This window comes from Trichosurus vulpecula, chromosome 5 (genome assembly GCF_011100635.1).
Source record: "Trichosurus vulpecula isolate mTriVul1 chromosome 5, mTriVul1.pri, whole genome shotgun sequence".
Taxonomy (NCBI): domain Eukaryota; kingdom Metazoa; phylum Chordata; class Mammalia; order Diprotodontia; family Phalangeridae; genus Trichosurus; species Trichosurus vulpecula.
Window position 1 is genome coordinate 83,686,001 of NC_050577.1, and position 26,494 is coordinate 83,712,494.

The following is a 26,494-nucleotide window of genomic DNA, read 5'->3' on the forward strand; positions in this document are numbered from 1 at the left end:
CATTTGATATGGTCAATGCAGGAATTTGTTTTTTTGACTATATATTTGTAACATGGATTTGTTTTTCTTGCTTTCTCTATGGGTGGTGGTAAGGGGAGGTTGAAGAACAGAAGTCAGATCTTCATTTGAAAAAATAATTAATTAAAAAACAAGAATGCGAGTGTTCAGAGAACATAGGCCAGCAGCCTGGGGAAGACATTTTTGATTTTCACCTGAGGACAGGCATTGAAAGGAATAGGAGAAGGACCACACTTATGATTTCATTAGTATAGGAAACTCCCAGGTGAGGAAACTCTTACTAATGTGCTTTGCCACCTTCTCTGCAACACTTAGTCTTGGAAGATTAAGTGACTTACATGTGTCAGAGGCAAAGAGTTGAATGCTGGTCTTCCTGGCTTTTTAGCTAGCTCTCCATCCACTGTGCCATGTTTCCTCTCCAGGAATCTAGAAGAGTGTATAAAAGACAATTTCATTTAAGAAATCATCTGTGGTCATCTAAGACCAGCCACATAGTCTAAGTGGAGCCTGAATGTGTTATTTTACCCTTGGGATTGTATGTTGGAAAGGACGCTGGACTTGGAGAGGGGAAGATATGAGTTCAAATCCTTGTCGTTGTTTTGCCCAGACTAACATAGCTAGTAAGTGTCTGAGGTCAAATTTGAACTCAGGTCTTTCTGAACTCCAGGCCCAGCACTGTACTCACTGTGCCACCTAGCTGCTCCATGGGCAAATAAATTTATTTCCCTCAGCTTCAGTTTTCTCATTTGTAAAGATAATAATAGTACCTCCCTTACAGAGCTGTCACAAAGATCAAGCAAGACCCCAATTGATGCTAATTATTATTATTATTATTACTGTTTTATAGACTGACAAGAATAAAGACATTACTAGGTAGTGTCCAAATCCATGGTAGTTTCTAGTTCCTCTCCCTTCATTGCCTCTTGAGTGACATGGCTTCTTTCCATGATATTTGGACCATGGGGGAATGAGTTCTGTCTGTGTGTTGCCCCTAGAATGATCTCTGTGTAGCCCTAATTAGTCTCTTGTCTCTGGTTAGCAAGGAGTCAGCTGGGAATATTACTTAGGTAAAATAGATCACAATAGGAATTTGCCTTTGATGAAACAAGGCCCTGGGTACTGTAACTTTAGTGTGTGTTTGAAAGTAGATTTCTGAGGCATTCCTTCTCCGAAATCTCAGTGAAGCCTCAGGAAGAGGAGGCAATTAGCAGACACTAAGCATTACTATATCCCTTTGAAGCTCTAAAAAGAAAACCAAACCAAGAGAATAAATATGTCTTCTGAGAGACTAGAAGACAGAGCACAGCACCAGTGTGTTTAGGACCAAAGTGAAGGTCTATCAAGTAGTCCTAGTGTTTTATTTTTCTCATCGCTGTGAGATCTAGATAATCCTTCTGGTCTCTTGAGTGGCTCCATCCATTAGTATTACACATGAACTTTGTATTCCTTAATACTTAACATGATTTCATCACTTTACAGAACCCCTCAATGACTTAGAAGACAGTCATCAAAAATTGCTCTGGCCAAGAACATGTCACCCTATGGCTAGCGTGGTGATGAGCCCTTATAGATTTAGTTGACAAACCACTGCCACATAATTATTCCACCACCAAACCTGCCTTTCCTCTTGGTAGCTTGCCAGTGCCAGAGCTTGCCGCTGACACAGTTCTTGACAACCAAAGATCACCTTCATGCCATCATGTGTCCAACAAGACTTTCAGTAGATGTAATCCTTATTCCACATTAAACAGCAAGACAAGGGGGCCATGAAAGGTAGTAAAATATGAAGGGGTTTGTTGCAACCTTGCTCCACCAAGTGGGATATGTGCTCAGACTAATATAAAAGGAAGAAAGACCATGGTCACTTCTAGACCATCTCCCCCAAGAGAATACAAGCTCCAGGAGGGCTGGCACTGTTTTCATGTTTCTTTGTATCACTAGCAGAGTACTATGTGCTTCATAAATGCTTAATGATTCATTGATTCATTCATTCATTACTGCAATGCACTCACAGTGAATGAGGTGGGTTGAGAAACTCTTAAAGAAGTTCTAAAGAATAACTTAATCGTGATGGATTTGAGCTGTGGGCTGTTGGGAAATGGTAGAGCAGAATGGAACATAACAATCAGGAGAGGGATTGTTTTGAGACTGGTTGTTTTTCAGCAAAGATGAGTCAGAGGGAACCATAAAAACAACATCAGAATACTGCCAAGTAGTAACTATAGCTACCAACTTCATGGTGGCAAGAAGGGCTGTTGGTTTTCCCAAATCTACCACCACATGTGTATTTTTGTTACCCCCATTGCCTTCAGATCCAAAGATAAAGGCTACATATGTGTATGCCCCCGTTATAATGATTTGTGTACATTGCATAAATGCACAAGGGATTTGTGATTTCGTATGCTTGGAGAATTCCTGGCATGAAAACTGTCCTACCAACTCAAATCTCAACCTGTCTTTGACTTAGTGGGATGACAGATCGTAGATTTAGGGCCATAGGGAAACTTAGAGACTATCTAGTCCAGGGGTTTTTAATTCTGATTGTGACTATTAGATTGGGAGCTCCTTGAGGGCAGGGACTGAGTCTTGCCTCTTTTTGCAGCCCTAGCTCTTATCTCTGTGCCTTACACATAGTAGATGCTTAATAAATGTTTATTGACTGACTATCATGGACCCCTTTGGAAGGTTGATGAAGACAGTGGAACCTATTTCAGAATAATGTTCTTAATGCATAAAATAACACATTTTCAAAGGATTCAATTGCACTGAATTATATTCAGTTTTATTAAAATACAATTATATTAAATACAGTTACCAAAATATTTTTAAAATAAATTTTCAAAAACAAGTTCACAGACTCCCCAACTTAAGAACTCCTTGATCTTGCCTAACCCCCTTCATTTTATAGAGGAGGAAAGTAAAGTTAAAAGAAGTCAAGGGATTGGCCTAAGGTTACACAGGTGGCCTTGAGCCCAGGACTTCCATTTCCAAAGCCAGTGTTCTTTCCATTATCCCAGTGGTGGGTAAACATTATTGCTGCTCGAAACACATGGAGGTTAAATAACCTCCCCAGGTTCACAAAATACATGTCAGAGGTAGAATTTTAACCCACAGCTATCAAAAATACTAACCCCTGCTTTCTATCCTTTATGCCACTCGGCATCTAGATTCTAAGCTGATGAAAAACCTTCTTAACTAGCTTGAGAGGAATAGGGAGGGGCAAGGGTTTCTTAGTAGGGAGTGGTAGAGTGTCAGCAACAACTTCTTCAGGGAACATGTACATATAAGAAACATGTGCCAAGCATATAGTTCTCCCTTCTTAAGGTGGGAGGAGCCCAGATAGGGCATTGGTTTCATCGACACCTACTAAGTCAGAAGCATCTTCAGACCTACCTCCTCTCTGCTTTGCTTTATAGAAGTAGGGCCTTAGCTTCTTCTTAATCGAACACAGACAAGTGAAATGCAGCCAGTTAGCATCTTCAAAGAACAAAAAAGCAGAAAGCAAGGAGAGGTATTTCAAAGATATTGTTAAAGTGTCCAAAAATAGGGCCCAGTCACAGCAAAGCTGTTATTGATGCAACATTTGCCCTTCCTGATTTCTTTTATTAGTAGCCAGTCAGTCACTTGGACTAAGGATGCCAAGACAGAGGCTGTCCAGACCCAGGCTTGACATGTGGCATGTGGTATGTGAGGAAGCCTGACATTCCATGGTTCCTAAGGAGTCTTCTATTGTCATTTTTTTTTACCCTTCCCTAAAGGGTTTCTTAACCCAGAGTCCTGAACTTGGGTTTCTAGATTTTTGGTTTTGTTTTGTTTTTTTATGTTGTTGTTCAGTTGTTTCAGTCATGTCTGACTCTGTGTGATCCTAGTAATGTTACATAACAGTATTACAGTGCAGTTGCTTTCCTTTGTAATCCTGTGTGTTTCATGGGCATTTAAAAACATTATTCACAGTAGGGGTCAGTAGGCTGCACCAGACCATCCCAGGTGCTCATGACCCCAAAAGTTAAGAATCCTTGCTCTATTTTGATCAGTTTTCAAATAGCCTTACCTAGGACTTAAACTGGAAAGCTAAGATTGATTCACTTTCTAAGGGGAAAAATAATTAACTATAGCCACCTGATTCCCTTTATCCAAAAGAACATTCCTCTAGCCCTTTTGAGATCCCTTGTTTGGAGAAGATACACAAATTCATACAGACACAGATACAAAAGGACAAAAAGTGTGTACCTTCTTTGTTGTGCTTGCAGGGTGGCAGGTGGCAGTTAGTGACTAGAGTCTGCGTTTACATCCTGGCCTCATGAGTAGCAGACCACATTTGTTCCCAAGTTGCCTGGTTCTTGATTTCACTAACAGCGGGTGTACCTGTTGGAGTTCCTAGATACTTCATGCTGGAGCAACTCTAACTCAAGTTATGACTTAAGAAGACAAAGGTGCCACTCAGTGGTCCCTAAGGAAATTTTTAGCCTATCATTCTTCACCAAGGAGCTTATTTACCACCACCAGACCCCCTTTTCTACTTAGTGAACCACCATGTTATTAAGTATGTACAACACATTTAGCATTGTCTAAGGCATTAAATGGGGACAAGTTACAAAAGTTGTAGAAGGCATAAGGATTTTCATGTCCTAGAGGGCAGAAACTGTTTAATTTGGGGCATTATATCCCCTGCATCTGGAACAGTGTCTAGAATATAATAGGTATGTTTAATAAATGCTGGTTGCTTGATTGCTTGATGGTCTGAAAAGGACTTCTACATCATTGATTCTGACACCCTCATTTTACAATGTTGATGAAACTCAGACCCAGAGAGATGAAGAGACTTGCCAAAGGTCATGTAGATAGTCAGTGACAAAACTGAGACTTAAGCTCAGGCTTTCCGGATTCAAATAATGATAATAATAATAGCAGATGTTCATTTGACCCTACCTTACAAGGTAGGCACTATAGGCATTTTTATCCCCTTTTTACAGATGGGAAAACTGTAGTTCAAAGTTTAAGTAACTTACTAATCAGCTAATACATTTTAGAGATAACATTTGAACCCAAATCTTTCCTAGCTTTGAGTCCAGTACCCTTTTCAGATTCCAGAACCTATGAAGGTCATTTTATGATTTATTTTGACACCCTGTGAATGAGAATAAAGAGGCTGGAGTGTCAATTTAAGAGAGTGGGATTGTACCTTGAAAAATTAAAGAGATATGAAAAAGTGGATGGCTTTCTTGGAAAGAAGAAAGAGAGATTCGAGATTTTTTTTAAATGTGAGGATACATTGCACATTGCCTGTAAGGCCAGTGTTCTCTCTATATTTAATAACGAAACACCTATCAGGTAGTATTACTTTATTTATATGAATATTATGTTAGTGTGTATTGTTAGATTATGATTTTTATTCCTTCATATATAGAATTTAAAAGTATTCATTTGGTCAGATATCCATATTGTTGGATATTTTCTTTCCTTCTTTCTTTTCTTCTTTCCTTCCTTCTTCCCTGCTTCCTTTCTTTCTTTTTAAAATTTTCTCTGGCACTGAATGATACCTATTTTAAGGATGGAGAAGCTAATGAAATGAATGGTAAATAAAGCCAGGGATGGGGAGGGGTAGGGACAGGCAGGAATTAAATTCATTTTTTGGAAGTGTTTTTTTTTTCCCCTCTCTGTGACCTTTGGTTATATGTTCTGGCTTGAATCAACCCAGACAAAAAATTTTCTCTCTAGCTGGCAGAGCATAGCTAGCTTTTTTTCAAACAGTGGCCTCTCTCATCTTTCCATTCATTCTCTATTGCTCCTTGCTAATGAGCCCCACTAATGTTTCTGCTAGTACCTCATCTTCCCTGAGCAGCAACTTAACTTACTCCAGAGGAGTTCTAAATGCTCACCAGTCAGAGCTGACTGTTGCTGTGTGAAGTCACACACACTTATTTGCTGTCCTTTTTCTATCAATTAAAAGTTGACTGATTTTTTTAAGTATTTACATATTAGTTTTCTATTCTATTAGGAGGACAGAGTAGTAGTATGGCATGTGAGAAAGGACACCAAACTGGGGATCTCTTCCTGGATCTGCTGCTAATTAGCTATCGGACTCTGGGCACACGATTTAACTTCTTGCCTAGTCTCAGATCCATAAAATAAAGGTGTTGGAGTAGGCGACTTCTAAGATAGCATGGTACTATGAAAAGAGTGCTTGATTCAGAATCGAATGACCTGGGGGAGTTCCAGTCTCGGCTCTGCCTCTTACCACCTCTAGGACCTTTGGGCAGGCCACTTACTTAGCCTCCTAAAGGTTCAGTTCTTTCATGTGTAAAATGAGGGAGTTGGATTAGATAATCTCTAGGTTTCTTATAGCTTTAAATCCATGACAATGATAAAGTCTATTCTTATGTTACCTTGGGTAACTCACTTAATCCCTCTGAGCCTTGGTTTCTTCATCTGTAAAATGAGGGAATTGGACAAGGTGAGCTCTATGGTCCCTTTTCAGTATACATCAATCAGTCAGTCAGCAAGCATTTATTAATTGCTTACCATGTTCCAGACACTAAGAAAGGCAAAAAACAGTCTTTGCCCTCAAGGAGCTTATATTCAAATGAAGAAGGCAATATATAAATAACAATACACGTACATGATATATACAGAAAAGATGAAAGATAATCCCCAAGGGGTTGTGGGAGGAGAATCTGTGGCTTCCTGTAGAAGATGGGCTTGGAGCTAAGTCTTGAAAAAAGCCAGGAAAGCTAAGAGGTAAGGAGGGAGAATGTCCCAGGCATTGTCCCTTTCAGCTCTAACATTCCATGAAGATGTGGTAATCAAAGTACAGAGCTGAACATTCAACTTCAAAACAAGGAGAAAGCCACTGACCTCCTTTTTGGTAACTAAAAGAAACATTATTCTAAACAGGTAATATCCCATTATAACTAATACCATTACAAAGAGAAGTTTTACATAGCAAAGCTATTTCCACGTTCTGACAGATGGCCCTTGGAAATTGCTTTGCTGATCTGCTTACAACAGACTCTTTAAAATATCTGCATATCACAAATGCTCTCCCTGCTCCCTATCCACATAGCAGTCATTCTTTATAGTGAAAGGACCTGAGGGCTGTTTTTATGGTAGGCAGGAAGGAAGACAGCACAAGCCAGCTGATCTTTATGTAGCTGAAGTCTTGACAAATTCTTTGTTACCATCAACATTTATAGTTCAAATACTTCAACCATCTGAAAAAAATGACATTCAGAGAATGTCTTATCTCCCTCCCTGCCCCAACAAATATTTATTCAATTCTATGTGTCAGGCATTATGTTAAGCACTGGAAATTTTATAAAAATCGGCAATAATGAAAAAAAAAAGTCCAAGAAAGCAGAAGAGGAATAAGATGGGCCAGAGAAAGAGGGACATCTCAAAGACTCTCAGAGTTGAAAAGGACCTTACAGGCTCATCTAGTACACTGCATTCTTTGATTGGCTGGCCATGCCCTTTTCAAAAGTCCTGACAAGTGGCTACGTGGTATCCACTTGAAGACTTCCACAAAGGAAGAACCCACTATCTCCTGAGATAGCCCATTCCACTTTGGAGTGGAGGAAGATTTTCCCTTATATCAAGCCAAAATCTGGAGTTCTGCAACTTCTACCCATTTCTAGGTCTGATTTCTAGGTTTGAGGAGAACAAGTTTATTCCCTTAATACTTCAAAACATGAGTGTGATCCAGATTGCCTGTCCCATCTAGTTGAAATGTACCTTCTGATAGACTACGCCAGGGGTCAGCCAAATATGTCCCACAAGCCAAACTCAGTCAGACAGCTATTTTTGTATGGCCTGGGAAGCCAAGAATGAAAAATAAAAATAAAAAAAAAAACATTCTTAGTTTTCTGGGCTACACACACACACACACAAAAAAAAAAAAACCAGGTGGGGCTGGATTTGACTGCAGTTTGCTGATACCTGGACTGCATCATCTACCAGTTTAGAAGTAAAGGAGCCCCTAACGGCAGTAATATTTGTTATTCTTGCTTTCTTTTCTTTTAAATCTTTTCTAGAAATAACTCTGAGACCATTTCTTTGTTTTCATGCCAGTGAGGAGAGGGGGGAAAGTTAGAAAAGTCCGCTTATTTATGTTGTATTGTCAAGGCATTACTAAGTACAAAGGACATTTTTTGTTCGATACTTATGGACATTTAATGCAAGAAAATGATAACATTAAAAAAAAACTTTAAAAATCAATTTGCTGAGCTAGTATGCTCTGCCTTTAATTTATAGTTCCCTGATGATCCACACTAGTGGCCTATTTAATAGAAATCTAAGCTTATGACTTTTAGTGACCAAATGCTTCAAGTACCATGTGAGCTCAAACTTGTGAAATCATTACTGTACTAACATACCCTTTGAGTGCTTGATAAATCCTGGACCTGATGATGTCATCATGAATGCTATCAAAGACCTGAGCAGTCTGGACTAGCTTCTTCCTCCTTTGGCAAAAGGCCTTTAATAGATTGTCATGCCAGCTCACTTGGACAGGGGTCATTTCACAAACTGTAACCTCAGTGTAACCCTGAAACTTTTAAGCAGACATCATGTCAAATTTTTCCAGTTATTAATAATAAAAGGCAATGTTTATGACCTAGTGAAATAGAAAAAGGGATAGGATCCACAAACTGTAATATTAATTCAAGGCCATCAGGGACTTTGAAATCCATATAACGGGTATGCAAATGTGGGGAACAGCCTTTCTCCATTAATTTTTTCATCTAGTGAATATCAGTTGTGGCCACTACGAACAAAATCACATACTAACTAGGCTATAAGGGATATATACATCATTATTTAAATATATACATGATATCACTGGTATGGCTGGAGCAGAACATAATTTATCCAGCCCTTTTCATCCTGTGCAAGTACTGGCCGAATCTGTATAAGCCCAAAAGCCTACGCAGAGAATCTGCCAGGTAGACTAGAGGTCTCCAGGGCAGCACTTGAGCTGCCTACGTGTTTAGCTTCTCTCTCATTGGATGATGACCAGCCCTGCTATTTCACATTCTGTTAAGCTACCAAGGCTTAAAATTGCACTTTGATTCCCTTCTTGTATACTGGTTTTTGTTGAGAATATGCAGTAGGTTGCTTATGCCCACAATGTCTTTCTATTGACTCTTGTATGCCTCATAATTTTAGTTCTTCAAAGATTGTGGTGTGTCATGATGAGCAGTCATATAGCATTACTGGCTAAATATTGGTAGTTTTATACGGATATACATATATGTATATACACATACATGCACATATGTGTATATACACACATTTGGTGTCAGAGAGCGATTCTAGATCATTGAAAACATCCAACAATTCTCCAGATATATTACAGCTTCATTTCTTCTTCCTTTTCAGTCCTGAAACTGACTCAATGTCCCTTTGAAATGTCTGCTAATGATATATGTAATTACACAAGGATGGCCACTATCAAACTGTATTTCATAGTCTAGAAAATAAACAATTTTCGTTTTTTCCTTGTGTGTATTGTTAGATTGACATACACACACATACATATACACATATGACACAGCACCTGCCCTCAAAGAGCTTATAATTCAATAAATATTTATTAAGTGCCTAGTCCATGCAGAATAATATGGTACATATTGGTTATGTAAAAACAAAATACCAAAACCTCTGCAAGAAACTCGGCCTTCAAGATATTTACAATGTGGTGCAGGAGGGAAAAATTTGCATTGGTGAGTTAAAGTCCTCTCTAGTCTCTCAAACTGTATATAGCTCATAAAATTTATGTTTATGAAATATACCAAGAAAATCACCCAGATAGAAAAGACTGGCAAATCGTACATTAGTCAACTCCTAGCTACTTTTTTCAAAAAAAATTTGCAGCTCAAAGTCTTCATTCTAGCTTAGCTTTACTCTGTAGCTTGGCAAATTGTGCTCAGAGAATGCAAATTAATTAAATTTTAGCCTAAAACCATAATTAAGAAGTGTTTCTCTTTTACAACTTGGCATGCTGCGTGTCGAAGATGAACAGAAATAGTTTTTGTTGGTGGTGGTTGTTTGTTTGTAAGTTAGCTTCCATTTTGGATTACTACACTAATTTCCCCCTTCATTGGTGAGGCGTCTTCTAAGGCTTCATTTCAACCCTATCCATCATCTTCTCTATTATGCTTTTCTTCTGTGATCTGGTCCATTCAGCTATCTTCAATTCTATGTGGATGACTCCCAAAATTACATCTCTGGCCATGCCCTGAACTGCAGTACTAGATCTGTGCTATACATTTTCATGGAGATGACCTGCTAGTAACTCAAATTAAACATGTCAAAAACTGATCTCATCATCTCCCCCAAACAAAACAAAACAAAACAACTCTTCCAACTAATTTTCCCATTTAAAAAGATGACTGGCATTCTCCCAGTTACCTTGACTGGAAACTTCAATTACTCAGTTCATCTTTAAATTCAGCCTAACAGAAATGCATTAAGTGCCTAATATGTGCAAGACAGGACTATTTTGGGTTCAGGCACTCAGACTTTTCTGGAATTGAACTGAAGACACTGAAGTGGACACACCCAAGATGTGATCCTTGTCTTCAAGAATCTCTACTACTCCACACACCAAAAGTCTTCTACACTATCCTCCATCCTCTCTACTTCAATCTCTGAGGAAACAGTAGCTCTTCTTCTTACCAAGACTAACTCTTTTACTCATAACCCTTGATCCCAACAAGAAATTTGACATCTCATTCACTCTCTGAGCATCTTCAAATTCCTTTGCTGCGGCCTACAAATATGTTTAGATCTCTCCCATCCTTAAAAAAAACCTTTCCTTGATTTTTTTTATCCCCCAAGGCTGTCATCCTGTATCTTTTTTCCCCTCCACAGCCAAATTTCTATGGGATCATATGGGATCACAGAGTTAGAGTTGAAAAGAACCTCAGAGGCTATCCAATCCGATGCCCTCATTCTACAGATAAGAAAACTGAGGCCCAGAGATGATAAATAATGTGATTGCAGTCACACAGGTAGAAAAATAAGAGTCAAGATTTGAACCAGAGTTCAATGACTCATTTCACTAAACCACTTTTCCCAAAGTTCCCTCCCTGTTTCCTCGCCTGTCATTTCCTGATTCACCAAATTGCAAGAGATCCTCCAACCTTATAATTATTTAGTATTTGTTTTGCATATACTTGGAATTAATTCATCTATGTATACGTTGTTTCTCCCCAGTAGAACGGAACCCTGTGAAGGTATAGATCATTTTGTTTTTATCGTCAATGCATTGCATAATACATAGTACATACATGTACACAGTACATACAATGACATAGGAGTGCTGTCTCACTGCTTCACCTAGCTGCCTCAGTATATGTTTGTTGAATTGAATGTCTCTGTTGGATACATGTATGTGTATGTGTATGTGTACATGTGAGAGATGTAATCTCTCTCCTAAATTGTAGTTTCACATCACAAACTGCCTGCTGTGGATATCTCCACCTAAATCCCGTCACCATCCTAGAGTCAAGTCCAAAATCATCTTCTCCTCTTAAGTTCTTCCCAGTAGCTCCTTGAGGACAGATACTGTCTTTGTCTCCTCAGAATATAGTATAACACTATGTATATGGTAGATCCTTAGTAATAATTTGTTGAATTAAATTGAATTCATTCATATAGTCTTTCATTCACTTATCTAACAAGCTTTCTAAATAAATACTTTCTGCTTCCTTCGTTTTATACTTCCATTTAACCCTGGGAAAGACCTTGGCTTAAAAAGGCCAAGGTCTCCCTCTGCATCCAGGGCCATCTCCAGTCATACTGATCTGTATATTGCCACTGGATCCAGATAGCTGCAGAGAAGAGAGTGAGGCTGGTGACTTTGCACAGCCTTCCCTCACTGAAATCCAATTCACCTGCAAGTCATGACATCACCTTCCTGATTCAGTGTCCTCTTCAAAGGACAAACAACAACAACCATTTAAGCCTTCCCAGCGCCTGAAGCACTCTTGCCTCAGTCTCTACCCATAGTTATCTTAGCCTTTTCCATATCTTATTTTATCTTATCTTCTAGGCCTAGCTCCAGTACCATCAGTTCCATAAATCCTGTCATGATTACCTTAATCTAAATTCCTGTTCTCTTCCTGCCAAGCTAAGCCTAAAGAACTTTATTCATACTGTTTTATGTCCCAGTTATCTCTCTGTGTATTATTTCCCTCACTAGATTAAAAAATACTTGACTACAGGTACCTGCTATATACATCTTTGTGCCCTGCCTATAGTCCCTAACATAGCCCCTTGTAAACACAGTAGACATTCAATCAATATTTAATCAAAATGGATAAAATAAGTATACTAGAAAACTATTCAAAGCACATAAACTTGCTGGGTTTGGTAGTACACACTTGTGATCTCTGCTGGGGAGGTTGAGACCAGTAGATCTCTTGAGAGCTAGAGTTCTGTGCCATAGTAGAGATAAAGTCATTTGGATGACAACACAGAACCAATATAGTGAGCTGCACAGAAGAGAGGAGTACCAGGCTGCCCAAGAAGTTGAGAAGAGGTCAACTACTGGGCAGATCAGCAGTGGGGATGGGCAGTGAGTGACACTTTACTACCATCCTGGGCAAGGAAGGGAGACCTATTGGGGGGAGGGGGAAGGTGCACAAATTTATGTCCCTAGTTTGTATTTGAGTGTACCTACTTTGACAGTAAGTATATTAAAGGAAGAAGCCTCTTATAGTGAAAAGAGTACTGGATTTGAAACCAGAGAACTTAGGTTTATATCCCAGCTCTTCCACTTTCTCTCCTTGTGACCTTGTGTAAGTCATGTTGACCTTCTGGGGCTCAGTTTCCTCATCTTTGAAATTAGGGGGTTGAATAAGACAATCTTCTAGAGCTCTTGTAGCTCTAAATCCCATAATCCTACAAGTTCATAGTTCAAAAATATTATCTGGTTTTTTTTAAAAGACACATTCCCTAAAGTCTTTGAGCTCAAACCTTCAAAACAGCTGACAAAAATGATTGGTGGACATGATTCTTTTTTTTAATTAAAAAATTATTTTCAGTTCCAAATTCTCTCCCTCTGTCTACTTCTCGCTCACCCACTAAGAAGAAAAACAATAACCATTATATGAAGTCCTGCAAAAAAATTTGTCCATATGGCCATGTTACTAAAAAAAAAAGTAAGAAAAATAAAGTGGGAAAAAATCTTTCAAAATGCACTCAGTGTTCATCAATTCTCTCTGTGGCGGTACATAACCTTTTTCACCATGAATGCTTTGGAACTCTCTTGGACCATTAATCACAGTATCTAAATCTTCACAGTTGATTATCCTTACAATAATGCTGTTACTATATGCAATATTCTTCTAGTTCTGCTTACTTCATTTTGTATCAGCTCATATAAGTCTTCCTGAGTTTTTCTGAAATCATCCCCTCCATTATTTCATACAGCACAATAGTATTCTATCACAATCATATAATCAGTCATTCCCCAATTCATAGGCATCAGTTTCCAATATTTTGCCATCACACACACACACACACACACACGGTGTGCTATAAATATTTTTGTACGTATAGGTCCTTTTCCTTTTTTAAAATCTCTTTGGGATACAGAACTAGTAGTGGTATTGCTGGGTCAAAGGGCACTCATGCTCTTTAGGCATAGGTCCAAATTGTTTTCCAGAATATTTGGACCAGTTCATAGCTTTACCAACAACGTGTCTGTTTTAGTGTACCGATCTTCCCACCTCCCCTCTAGCATTTGTCATTTTCATTTTCTGTCATGTTTGTTGTTGTGGTTCAGCTGTTTTCAGTCATGTCCAACTCTCCATGACCTTATGGAACTAGAGTACACCAGCCCCTCCTATCCTCCACTATCTCCCAAAGTCTGTCCAAGCTTATGTTTGTTGCTTCTGTGACAATATCTATGCGTCTTATCCTCTGGTGTCCCCTTTTCCTTTTGTCTTCAATCTTTCCCAACATCAGGATCTTTTCTAATGAATCCTGTCTACTCATTATTCGGCCAAAGTATTTAAGATTCAGCTTTAGTATTTGAACTTCCAGGGAATATTATTCATTAATTTATTTAATTATTGATTGATTTGATCTCCTTACTGTCCAAGGGACCTTCAAAATTCTTCCCCAGGACCACATTTTGAAAGCACCAACTCTGGCACTCAGCTTTCCTTATCGTCCATCTCCTGCAGCCCTACATTGTTACTGGGAAGATCATAGCTTTAACTATACGGTCGTACGGCATCAAGGTGGTGTCTTTGCTTTTTAGTATGCTGTCCAGATTTGTCATAGCTTTCCTTCCAAAAAGCGAGCAACCTTTAATTTCATGGCTATAGTCACTGTCTGCTATGTCTTCTGCCCAAGAATATAACATCTAACACTGCTTCCATTTCTTCTCCTCCTATTTGCCAGGGAGTGATGAGACTAGTTACCATGATCTTAGTTCTAATTTTTTTTTATTTTTATGTTAAACTTCAAGTCAGCTTTTATACTCTCCTCTTTCACTCTCATCAAGAGGCTTCTTAATTCTTCACTTTCTACCATCAGAGTTGTATTTTCTGCATCTCTGAGATTGTTGATATTTCTTCTGACAACCTTGATTCTGACCTTTAATTCATCCAGTCTAGCATCTGGCATGATGTACTCTGCATATAAGTTAAACAAATAAGGCAACAATATACAGCCTTGTCATATTCCTTTCCCAATCGTAAAACAATCAGTTGTTCCATGTTTGGTTCTAACTGTTGTTTCTTGGCCTGCATACAGGTTCCTCAGGAGACAAGTAAGATGATCTGGCACTCCAATCTCTTTGAGGACTTGCCATATTTTGTTGTGCTACACACAGATAAAGGCTTTAGTGTAGTCAATGAAGCAGAAGTAATTTTTTTTTCTGGAACTCCCTTGCTTTCTCCACAATCCAGTGAATGCTAACAATTTGGTTTTTAGCTCCTCTGTCTCTTCGAAAACCAGCCTTCTCTTCTGGTAATTCTCAGTTCACATATTGCTGAACCTAGGTTGCAGAAGCTTATGCATAATCTTACTGGCATGGGAGATAAGCACAATTGTTCAGTAACATTCTTTGGCATTGTCCTTCTTTAGGATTTACATAAACTTAGTATTCCAAATTTGCTGGCATGTTGAGTGCAGCACTTTAACACAATCATCTTTCAGGATTTCAAATAGTTCACCTGGAATTCCACCACCTCCAATAGCCTTACTGTTAGCAATGCTTCCTAAGGCCCTCGACTTCATTCTCTAAGATGTCTAGCTCTAGATCAGTAACCACACCATGATGGTTATCAGTGATGTTAAGATCTTTCTTGTATAGTTCCTCTGTGTATTCCTGTCACCTCTTCTGAAGCTCTTCTACTTCTATTAAGTCCCTACTATTTTTGTCTTTTATCATGCCCATTTGTCTGATTTTCTTACAGAGATCTTGTCTTTCCCATTCAATTGTTTTCTTTTATTTCTTTGCATTGCTCATGTTAGCCAATCTGAAAGGTGTGAGGTAGGACCTCAGAGTTGTTTTCACTTGCATTTCTCTAATCAATAGTGATTTGGAGCATTTTTTCATGTGACTATTGATAGCTTTGATTTCTTCTTCTGAAAACTGCTTGTTCATGTCCTTTGACTATTTATCACTTGAAGAATAGCTCTTATTTTTATAAATTTGGCTAAGTTTCCTAAGTATTTGAGAAATGAGGCCTTTATCAGAAAAATTTGCTATAAAATTTTTACCCAGTTTCCTGTATTCTTTCTAATTTTGACTGAATTGATTTTGTTTCTGCAAATCATTTTTAATTTCATGTCATCAAAATTATTAATTTTGCTTCCTGTGAGTTTCTCTATCTCTTGTTTAGACATGAATTCTTCCTTATCTATAGATCTGACAAGTGGTTTTCCCCCATAATCTCCTAATTTGCTACATCTAAATCATGTGCCCATTTTGAGTCTATCTTGGTATACAGTGTGAGATGTTGGTCTGTGCCTAGTTTCAGCCAGACTGCTTTCCAGTTTTCCCAGCAGTTCTTGTCAAGTAGCGAGTTCTTGCCCCAATAGCTAGGATCTTTGGGTTTATCAAATCCCAGCTTACTATGCTAATTTGTTTCTTTATATTGTGTACCTAGGGTATTCCGTTAATCAAGCACTGTATTTCTTAGGCAGTACCAGATTGCTTCATCATTCTTTTTTTTTTCCAGAGGGGGGAAGGCAGGGTAATTGGGGTTAAGTGACTTGCCCAAGGTCACACGGCTAGTAATTGTGTCAAGTTTCTGAGGCCAAATTTGAACTTAGGTCCTCCTGACTCCAGGGCCAGTGCTCTACTCACTAGGCCATCTAGTCACCCCTTAATTTTTTTTTTATTTTTTGGAGGGGGGAAGGCAGGGCAGTTGGGGTTAAGTGACTTGCCCAAGGTCCCACAACTAGTGTGTCAAGTGTCTGAGGTCAGATTTGAACTCAGTTCCTCCTGACTCCAGGGCCAGTGCTTTACTCACTGTGCCACCTAGCTGCGTATCATTCTTAATAAAAGAGGAAAAGTATTTAGCCTCCCCCTCCTCCTTCAAAATTCCTCTCTACGTACCCTCAGGTAACCAGACTTTTCCCATCACCCTGTACATGGATTGATTTTACCAGTTGTCCTGACTCCCTTAATTCAGGATTCCCATTGCTGATTCTGCAAGATACAACCAATTGTCCAGCAGTTCCTTCTTAAAAGCTTGGGACGTTAATAGGGAATTTGTGCTTAGAATACAGAGGCCCTCTACTGATAGGACATATTTCCTGCTCATGTGTCACTAACCTCAAGGGAATTCGATTTCTAATGCAATATTCCTTTTTTGAGTCTCAAAGTAACATTGAAGAAAATTATGATTTTCCTTTAAACAGATGCTTTTAAAAAAAAGTTTATAATATTTATTTGTGTAAGGATGATTTAGTTATATTTTTGTTTGGCTATCCTAAGCTGAGCCTTATTTTTAGGATTGTAGGACTGGATCTGGAAGGGAACCCTGATTTTAATGATAAAGAAACTGAAAACCGGAGAGATGAAATAACTTCCTCAAGATTACACTGAGGTTACCTCTATAGCACGGTTGGGATTCAAACCCAGGTCCTCTGCTTCTCAGCTCAGTATGCTTCCTCTTATAGCTTGGATTTGAATGGAACATGGTTCCATTCTTGTAATGAAACTCAATTTAAAAAAAAAAAGTTTTGATTTGCAAAAATTGGTTTATAGTGGCACATCTGTATTTTTAAATGCAAGATGCTCTGTACTCAAACACATCTTATACATTTATTATATGTTGCTAGGTTTCGTTTTCCTTTACAGTTCTTCATTTTTTGTCTGGTTCTATTGTGGCTTTTTCCAAGTGCATTCAATCTATTTTAGATTATAGACTCCTGAAGGTCAGCTACTATGTCTATTTAATTTGTTTTAACCTTGGCTAACACATTATATGCATATGTATGAAGTCTGTAGAATCATTTATCTAGAGATGAAAGTTCTCTAAGAGATAATCTATTCAGCTCCCTTCATTGTGCTGATGAGAAAACTGAGGCCCAGAAAAGTTAACTGGCTTAGCCAATGTCACTTAAGCAGTAAGAGGTAGTCAGGATTTGAACCCATGTCCTTTGACTCTAAATCCATTGCTCTTATGGGATGAAGATGATGATAATGATGCAATTATTGGATAATGGTGAGCTCCATAATAAATAATCAGAAATGTTGTTTACTTTGATGCATGCTGACTGGCCAAAACAAGTAAGTTTCTTATTGAATATCAATTCAACAAACATATATTAAGATCCTAGTATGTACATGGCATTGCAGTGGGTTCTAGAAATAAAACCAAAATGATCTCTGTCCTTCAAGAGCCCATTTGACTGGAAGAATTTATCTGCTGATAAATTGTTCAACTGAATGCTCTGAAAGAGCTTTTGAGGTGACAGGAAACCTCCATCCCAGTGTAGGCAGCCAAAACTGTAGTTCACGGGCAACCTAACAGATCAGCCCCTCAAGAAAACGATGGCAAAGAAGATGATCTCTGGCCCCAGACACAGAAAGCGAGCTAGGTTACACAGTGGTTAGAGTAGTGCACTGGAGTCAAGAAAACCTGAATTCAAATTTGACCTCAGATACTTCCAAGCTGTATGATCCTGGGCAAATCATGTAAATCTCTCTCTGCCACAATTTTCTCATCTGTAAAATAGGGATGATAATAATAGCATCTATATCACAGAATTGCCGTGTGGCTAAAATGAGATAATATTTGTAAAGTCTTTTTGCAAACCTTAAAGGGCTTTATAAATACTATTATCCTTACTCTTTGTTGTTGTTGTTGTTAGAGAGTATAGGATAGGGCACTGACAGATTCCACAGTTCAAGCCTTTAATTGAACTGAGTCATCAGCTCTGGCAAAGTCAACTGACCCATAATAGCCAGCCATAGATACACTGATAACCACATCGAATGTCAAGGAGCAGAAGGATGTCTATACCCTTGAAAAAATGAGTCAGTTCCCTGGGTTATATGTAGGGAGGCAATATTCCAGGCCTCCTCCCAAGAAGGGGGTCAAGATAGTAGTAGAATGACAGTACTAGACTCTCCCTAGTATGGCATCCTTAATCCTGTAACCTGACCTGGCAGTGCCAGTGAGCTCAGAGTGAGGACCATACCATAGCCCTCTTAAATAGGCAGTGGAACTGTAAGGCAAGACAGAGGCAAGAGTCAACCAGATTGCAGTCATTCTTAATATACCAGGACTAGAGCCTCTGGTTCACAGCCCCAGTTATTTACTGAGGGCACACTTTTGTGCATCGGGAGAACTTAACTCAAAAAGTAAAATGCAGGCATTAGCAAACATAGGTTAACTTGTTCATACATGTTCCCACTCCTGATCCTTATTTTTTAAATTCTCAAAAATTATTTTAATGGAACCAAAACAATATTGTGATATAATTTCCATAAAAATCAGTGCCGGTGGTTTCCTTTAGAGAAAGAGAATTTGAAAAATAAATGTGTAATTATAAATTTTCTATTTATACATTATTTTTGTAAATCATGTTAACATTTAAATCTTGGCTCTCTCTTTAAGCCTTCATTCATTTAAACTTTTTTATTCTCACTTCCCTTATCTCTCTCTCTCTCTTTTTTATCTGTTACAGCATGTAGTGGAGTCTGGGATAATATTACATGCTGGCACCCGGCTGACATTGGAGAGACCGTCACAGTTCCATGTCCAAAAGTGTTCAGGCATTTTTACAACAAACCAGGTAAAGTGTGTTTGTGTTGAGAATTCTTGGGGCTCTCCAGAACACTCTTTTCAAAAGATGCTATGGATTCTATTGAGGCAAAAAGAAGCCAGAACATCAGCCCCCTTGGGCATTTACTTATACCGAGAATGGGGACCAGCTTCCAGCTGGATTTTGATAAATGTTAGTTTTAGAGAAAACACAAAGCTTCCTCCCTGGGCCATTCATCTCTTCCAAATCAGAGGAAGGAAAAAGAGATTGTCCAGGAAAAGATCAGCACCAAAATGACATTTGAGTAACATCCCCTTTACAATTAAGGCGAAATGCCCAACTCTGTATATCCATATCTATTTACTTATAGTTATACACACATATATGTATGTATATATGTGTGTGTGTATGCACATGTATTTGTGCATATGTGTTTATATGTATGTAGGAGCAGGTAATTATGTGTATGTGTTTATGTACATATAACAGGTCTTTATGCATACATACCTGTAGGAATATGTGTATATACATACATATATTTATATCATACATACATTTGTGTGCTTATACATAGAGACAGAGAGATAACACTGACAATAGATAACAATAGCTAAACTTCATGTAGCACTTTCAGATTTACAAAGAGTTTTAAATATATTAAGTCATTTGATGGCTCAGCACCGCCCTAGGTATGAAATAGGTGCTGTGGGTATTATTATCCCCACTTTCCTGAGAAGGAAACAGAGCCTCAGAACCGAAATGATTTTCCTCATAAGTTAGCAAAGTCATGATTCAAATCTTAGTCTTCTGACTGCAAATTCAGGACTCTGTGCAACACACCAGAACTGCCTCCACTATAGAGCAGAAGACAACCAAAGTAAGAAGGTGAACTTGACTGTAATGTACAACCACTGATCTAAATAAGAGCCTGTCAGGCCATTTCTCTGATCTGACAAACTGGTACAGTTTGAGATATCATAAGCCCATGGAGGGAAATTCTTCGGTTGACTTTACCTGAGAGCAGGAAATTTTTGTCATCCTCAGTGTTAGTATTACAGAGTCACTGGTAATGTACAGATGGACTGACTCCCAAATGTTAGTGATTAGGGGAACTTGTCATTTGCTAGAATTCAGGCTTATAGTTGTTTATTTGATTAGTTGTCCAACTCTTCATGACCTCATTTGGGGTTTTCTTGGCAAAGATACTAGAGTGATTTGCCATTTCCTTCTCCAGCGCATTTTACAGATGAGGAAACTGAGGAAAACAGGGTTAAGTGACTTGCCCAGAGTCTCACATCTAGAAAGTGTCCAAGGTCCTATTTGAACTTAAGTCCTCCTGACTCCATGGCCAGCACTCTATCCACTGTGCCACCTAGCTGCCTAGTTTATTGTCTACCCTCAGTGTCCCATTCTACATCTTACTTGAGCTGAAATTTTATCTTTTCTCTGGGCTTCTGCATAGAATCAGGTAAAAGAAGAACTGGCTCCTTGGGTCTCATGGTAAATTGAACATCTCTAAGCAGCAGACTTTAGATGAACACATCCTCCACTTCTTGTTCTCTATCCGTCCTCCTGCTTGTGTATTATACCCCAGCCCATGTCCCTATCCTTGCTAGGGAGGCTCTCCAAAGCAATTCAGGTGTTTGTAACAAGCAAAAGGCTATCTGGGGAAATAAAAGGCAAGTCCTTCAACACTACTACTTCAACATTACTACTAGACAGGGGCGTAATTTATTTTTGCCTTAGGTAAATGATGAAAAGAAATACTTTTGCAGGGTCAATAATGTTGTAGCAGGTTGAACAGAGGTTGGGTGAGGGTGACATGGTATTGGAGTGAGAGGAAATAGATAGAAGTGGGAGGCCATGTAGAGAAAGTTTAGAGAAGATAGCACTATATCCCACTTCCTTACTTGCTTCTATCCACCATTAGCATAAATCTTCATTACAGCACATCTGTCTATTGCCAAAGCAGCAGGAAAAGGACTTGGAAAATGATCTTGTAGGTTGAACATATGCTGAGTTGTTGAATCTACCTACATTAAGACCATTGATCGTCTCCCAGGTCTAAGAACCTGAGAGTGGCTGAGCTTTTATGAATCCTCATCAAATCAATAATATTCCTGTTGAATACTTTGGGCTGTAGATTCTTGTTCTAATATTTTTAAATTACTTGGAGTCATCTGGGCTTTTTCTAGTCTTGTATTATGGCATTAAAATATTGTTACAAGGGTTCAAAAGCAGTTCAGTGATTTTCACATTGGCCATACCAAAATAAAGGCTTCTAGATAGTCTTTTGCAAGGATCCAGGCAGAAGCAGGCTGGGGGTCTGAGAAACCTCATAATACCTGCTGATTATACCTTTGTGACCTTGGTTGTCACTTTACCTCACAAAGTTTCAGATTTTTTATTGGCAAATGGAAATAATACCCTTACCATTGACCTCATAGGATTGACATACATGGCTTTGTCCACAAGCATCTATTAAGCACCAACTATTTGTCAGGCTCTGCACTAGGTTCTAGGAATACGAAGAAAGACAAAAAATAATCCCCGCCTTCAAGGATTCACAATTTAGTAATAAATAACGACTGCAAACTTTAGAGTGCTACTTGAATCCAGCTGTGGATCTGGATTGCTTTGCAGTATTATTAAGTTTTCTAATCAAATATAACATGATGAGTGCTTTTTGCTTTAAAACAAAAGAGTATGGCAGTGAATTACCTCTAGTATTGTGGAAGGGCTTTTGGGGGGGAAGGATCTTTAGAAAAGCAAAGGTTTTTTGAACCTCTGTAACTAAATTAACTCACTTAAAAGTAATGACACATACTGAGAAGGTATCTTTCCAAAATAAAGATTGTAAAATACATATGAAATAGGGATAAAATGACCTGTGATTTCACTGATATGTGGAACTCCCATATAAGAAAACTCTCTCTAATAATTCAGATCAACACATTCTCTCCAACTTATTGTTTTAGAGAGTTAACTGGGGCAGAATAGACAAAGGGAGAGGAGGATAAGAGAAATCTTTCCTTCACTAGTGGGGAGGCTAGGTGGCACAGTGGATAGAGTGCCAAGTCTGGAACCAGGAAAGCTTCTCTTCCTGAATTCAAATCTGGCCTCAGACACTTATTAGCAATGTGACCCTGGACAAGTCATTTAACTGTTTGCCTCAGTTTCCTCATTTGTAAAATGAGCTAGAAAAGGAAATGGCAAACGACTCCAGTAGTATCTTTACCAAGAAAACCACAAATGGGGTCACAAAGAGTCAGACACAACTGAAATATGACTGAACAACAACAGTAACGAAATCCTTAAGTACCAGAGCTATTCATTTTCTCCTGCGAGTCTCATGCTTACTCCACTAGCTACAGATGTGTTAGTAAAAGTCTAAAATCCAAAGGAGAGGACCTGTCATGAGGTGGCACAGAGCAGTGTAGATGGCAATGGACTAAGAGCAAGGAGACTGTTATTCAAGCCATTAATGCAATGTGTGACCTTCAGTAATCACTTCCCTTTTCTGAATCTCAGTTGTCTCTTCAAAATGAGGGGGTTGGATATGAAGGTCTCTAAAGATCTTAGTAACTCTAATACTCAATGAATCTAAAAGAATTCTAAGTCAGGGTGGTGATTGGGGGGGAGTCCATCCCACCTTCCCTAAGGTGACCAATTTACTGGCATCCTTTCACGAAGGCTTTGTAACTAGGAAGGCATATAAAGTCAACAGGCTTTGTTGAGTCCTCCCATAGAGTCTTCCCACCATGCCTTCTTGTAGCATGGAGGTTAACACTGCTTTTCAAAGGTTGTGACAACAGAGGGCAAGGTCTGGAGAGATCTATAAACTGGAGAGACCCAGTGACTCACTGTGTTGGTTTTCTAAGGATTAGACTAGCTAAGTGTGAAGAAACGCATTGGTACTGGCTAACCACTAGGTGATGAATTCTTTGGCTATGACAACAGTTATGAAAAAAGGCTTAGTTTAATATGTTCTTTTCCAGATTAGTGCTTGCTCTTTAGGGCCTTTTAGAGGATTTTTGATTCTTTAACAGTCAATAAACATTTCTGAAGCATCTACTATGTACTAAGCACTGTGCTAAGTGCCAGGGATACAAATATGAAAAAGAAAGGTAGTCCCTGCCCTCAAGGACCTTACAGTAGAAAGGTGAAAAGCTGAGGGAGGGAGTTGAAGGTACCCAGTGCAGGAGCCACAATGGAGAAGTCCGAAGGAATGAAACTGCATGGGAAATGAAAAGATGGCTTTAATTGTAGTAACTTGTACAGTTCTTTACAATTTAGAAAGCACTTTCCTTAGAACAACCTGGCAAAGCAGACAAGCCAAGCATGATCCATCTTACATACAAGAAAGCTAAGGCTCAAAGAGGGTAAGGGGGTTGCTTATATAGGCTCAACATTAGTAAATGTAAGAGTTGGGACTTGTTCTGAGGTTTTCTGACTTTAAGACCAGTGATCTTACTACTACGCCTTTTAGGTTGGGGCTCACTGAACAATATACACACCTGACCAGTCTGAGCACATGGGCACAAAACATACCTATATAAAGGTCCTATTGGGTGTGCATAGATAGTTCCAGACTGAAGCTGTAGCTAGGCAGAGTGACTGGAGCTTTTTCCCAGTGTGCCCACATCTGGGGAGGGAGGGTATAAAGTACTTACATCCTGTCCAAGGTACTCTTGCAGGCATCTGTCATCATGCCTTGTGGTGGTCTACTACCTGGGCAGATCCTGGGCCTACTTCTCCAAGATTACTACTGCCAAACTAACCCTCTTGGGGCCCACTGTCTTCCACCACCTCTACCTATGGGTTGGAGGCAGGTGTGCGTGGGGCTGCCTACTCTTCTGGAACAATTGCATCTGGATAGACTGCCTCTTGCCTGTACTGAAGTTGCCTCGTGGATTAGGATTCCTAGTTACAACTATGCTTCATACTGCCTTGTGCATTGATATCACCTCTGGTTAGTTAGCTATATTAGTTAGCTATGGTTAGTGAGGTAAGAGAAAGAAGGTGTTCTGTTGCACCTTTATAATCATCATAAACACACATACATACACACACACACACACACACACACCCCCTAGTAACAAAGGAAAATTAAGTTAAATCAACCAATACATCCACCATGTCTGAGGGTGTAAGGGCAAATTATTGTTAAGGGCTATGATGCATTCTTTCAGAGGAATCTTTGCCAAACAATGGAAATCATTGTCATGCCCGAAGTACTGTGAATCCTTCACTTGTTCATTCATGTAACAGTATACTTTCTGGGGAACCTGTACAATGGACTCTGGGTCCCACAAGCAATATCTCATCTCTCTGGTTTTCCCAGAAGGGACGGGGTGGGCCTAGACAATTTCTTTGTGAATAGATGGTGGGAACTGAGAAGCAAGCTTCCACTGAGTCAAATTAGGAGGTGAAGATATAACTAATGAGAATTCATGAAGAGTCTCATAACCACACACTAGGCTTTCCTGCCTCTCAACTTAGAGAGGCAGCTCTGAGGTTTCCTTCGTCACAGATTCCCAGTCTCCCAAAATCGGAAGGGGCCTCAGAGGCCACCTAGCCCAGGCTACCAGAATCCCTTCTGCAAAATACCTGACAAAAAGTACCATCTACCCTTTGCCTGGAAACCCCTAGAAGGAAAGAACCCAGTATCTTCCAAGGCAGTCCATTCAGCTTTGGGGTAGCTACTTTATGTTCATTGTGCCCAGCAGGAAAGAATTAAATGCACTATTCAGAGGACATCTGAACATCCTCTCTCTTGCTATGCTTCTTTCCCCCTCTCTAGCTTGCCCTTCCCACTTTCTGGTTCTAATGAGAAGCACAATGGCTGGGAGTCAGGCAGCAGGAGGGAGAAAAAGTAGCAGCCAGAAGCCAGAATAATAGGCTAGCTTCTTAATTGGCTCCCAAATAATCAAAAGTCAGCTATTGATGTGTTTCTGATTATGACAGGGCAGGTTCTGTCCTTTAAGACTTCCCATTCTGTACAGTCTTCAAAGCTCACCCAAGAAGCCACCGTTTGTCTGCAGCTGATTGAAGTATTGCTAATGGGCACAATTTGACAAACCTAGAGATTAAATGTCTGAATTTTGTATTACAGGAAATATCAGCAAAAACTGTACTAGTGAGGGATGGTCAGAGATGTTTCCAGATATCATAAGTGCCTGTGGCTATACTGACTTTGAAGATGATAATAAGGTAAGATATGTTCACCATCTCTTCCTTCATGCTTTATTTTGTGCTGTTGCTTCATCCAGGAAAGTTGGATTTTTTCCTCTCATCTTCTGACCCTGTTTAGAGCATCTTGACTTTCTTTCACTCTGTAACTAGTTAAGTACACTCCTAATAGCTCAGTGATTAAGCTCTGTATTTTTCTTTACTATGTTTCACGATAACTGTTTGTTAAGGAGTTGACACCAGTCACGATGACGCACTCCTGTAATTTCTGCTGATAGGGAGGCTGAGGCTAGTGGATTGCTTGAGTTTAGGAGTTCTAAGCTATCACAGGGCTTGGGATTGAAGTCAAAGTGTCTATACTACATCAGTCACTAATATGGTAAGCCCGTGAGAGGAAAAAGCCACCAGGCTGCCTATGAATGGAAAAACAGAACAGGTTGGAACTTTCATACTGATCACTCTTAGAATCAGATCCATAAAGACCATGGTATTTCTAGCCTGGGCAAGATAAAGAGACCCAATATTTTTAAAAGAAAAAAGAGTTGATTCATTTTGAAGAGACATAGTCAATTACTGAAGGTATAGGACTATGTATGAAGTGAAAAACTATGGGTCAGCCTATAATCTAGAAAGAAAATTAGATTAGATTAGATTAGATTAGATTAGATTAGATTAGATTAGATTAGATTAGAAACAGATTAAAGAATTTGGAATGCTGACAGACCTTCTAACTGGAAAAATGGGTCAGTCTGTGATCTGGAAACAAAATGGAGAGCTGTCAGAAGGATTTAGTTGCCATCTCAGGTTGCACACAGAAAAGTGTGTAGTTCATGTTATTAATGTTTCTGTATATCATTTGAGACTGTGCTACAGTTTAGAACTTTAACAAATGCCTCATTATTTCTTTCCTTGGTCCCAGTTCATGAGCACAAGGGGTAGTCAGGAGTAGAGTGTTGTTTTGCAGAGCTCTGGGGTAGAGTGAGTCCTTGGTCAAAAGACCTCCAGGGAGCATATTTGCTGCTGCCAGCAATAACTATCTAAAGAC

The 26,494-nt window shown here is 39.1% G+C and overlaps 1 protein-coding gene across 2 annotated transcripts in view; it reads left to right on the forward strand.

Annotated features, from left to right (window-relative positions):
* VIPR2 (vasoactive intestinal peptide receptor 2) overlaps positions 1 to 26,494 on the forward strand; it is a 137,677-nt gene that overhangs the window by 26,611 nt on the left and 84,572 nt on the right. For both annotated transcript variants that reach the window (XM_036761600.1, XM_036761601.1), the window contains exons 3-4: positions 19,180 to 19,287; positions 25,373 to 25,470. In XM_036761600.1, coding sequence (XP_036617495.1) covers positions 19,180 to 19,287; positions 25,373 to 25,470 — 206 coding nt within the window. The remainder of the gene's footprint in view (positions 1 to 19,179; positions 19,288 to 25,372; positions 25,471 to 26,494) is intronic.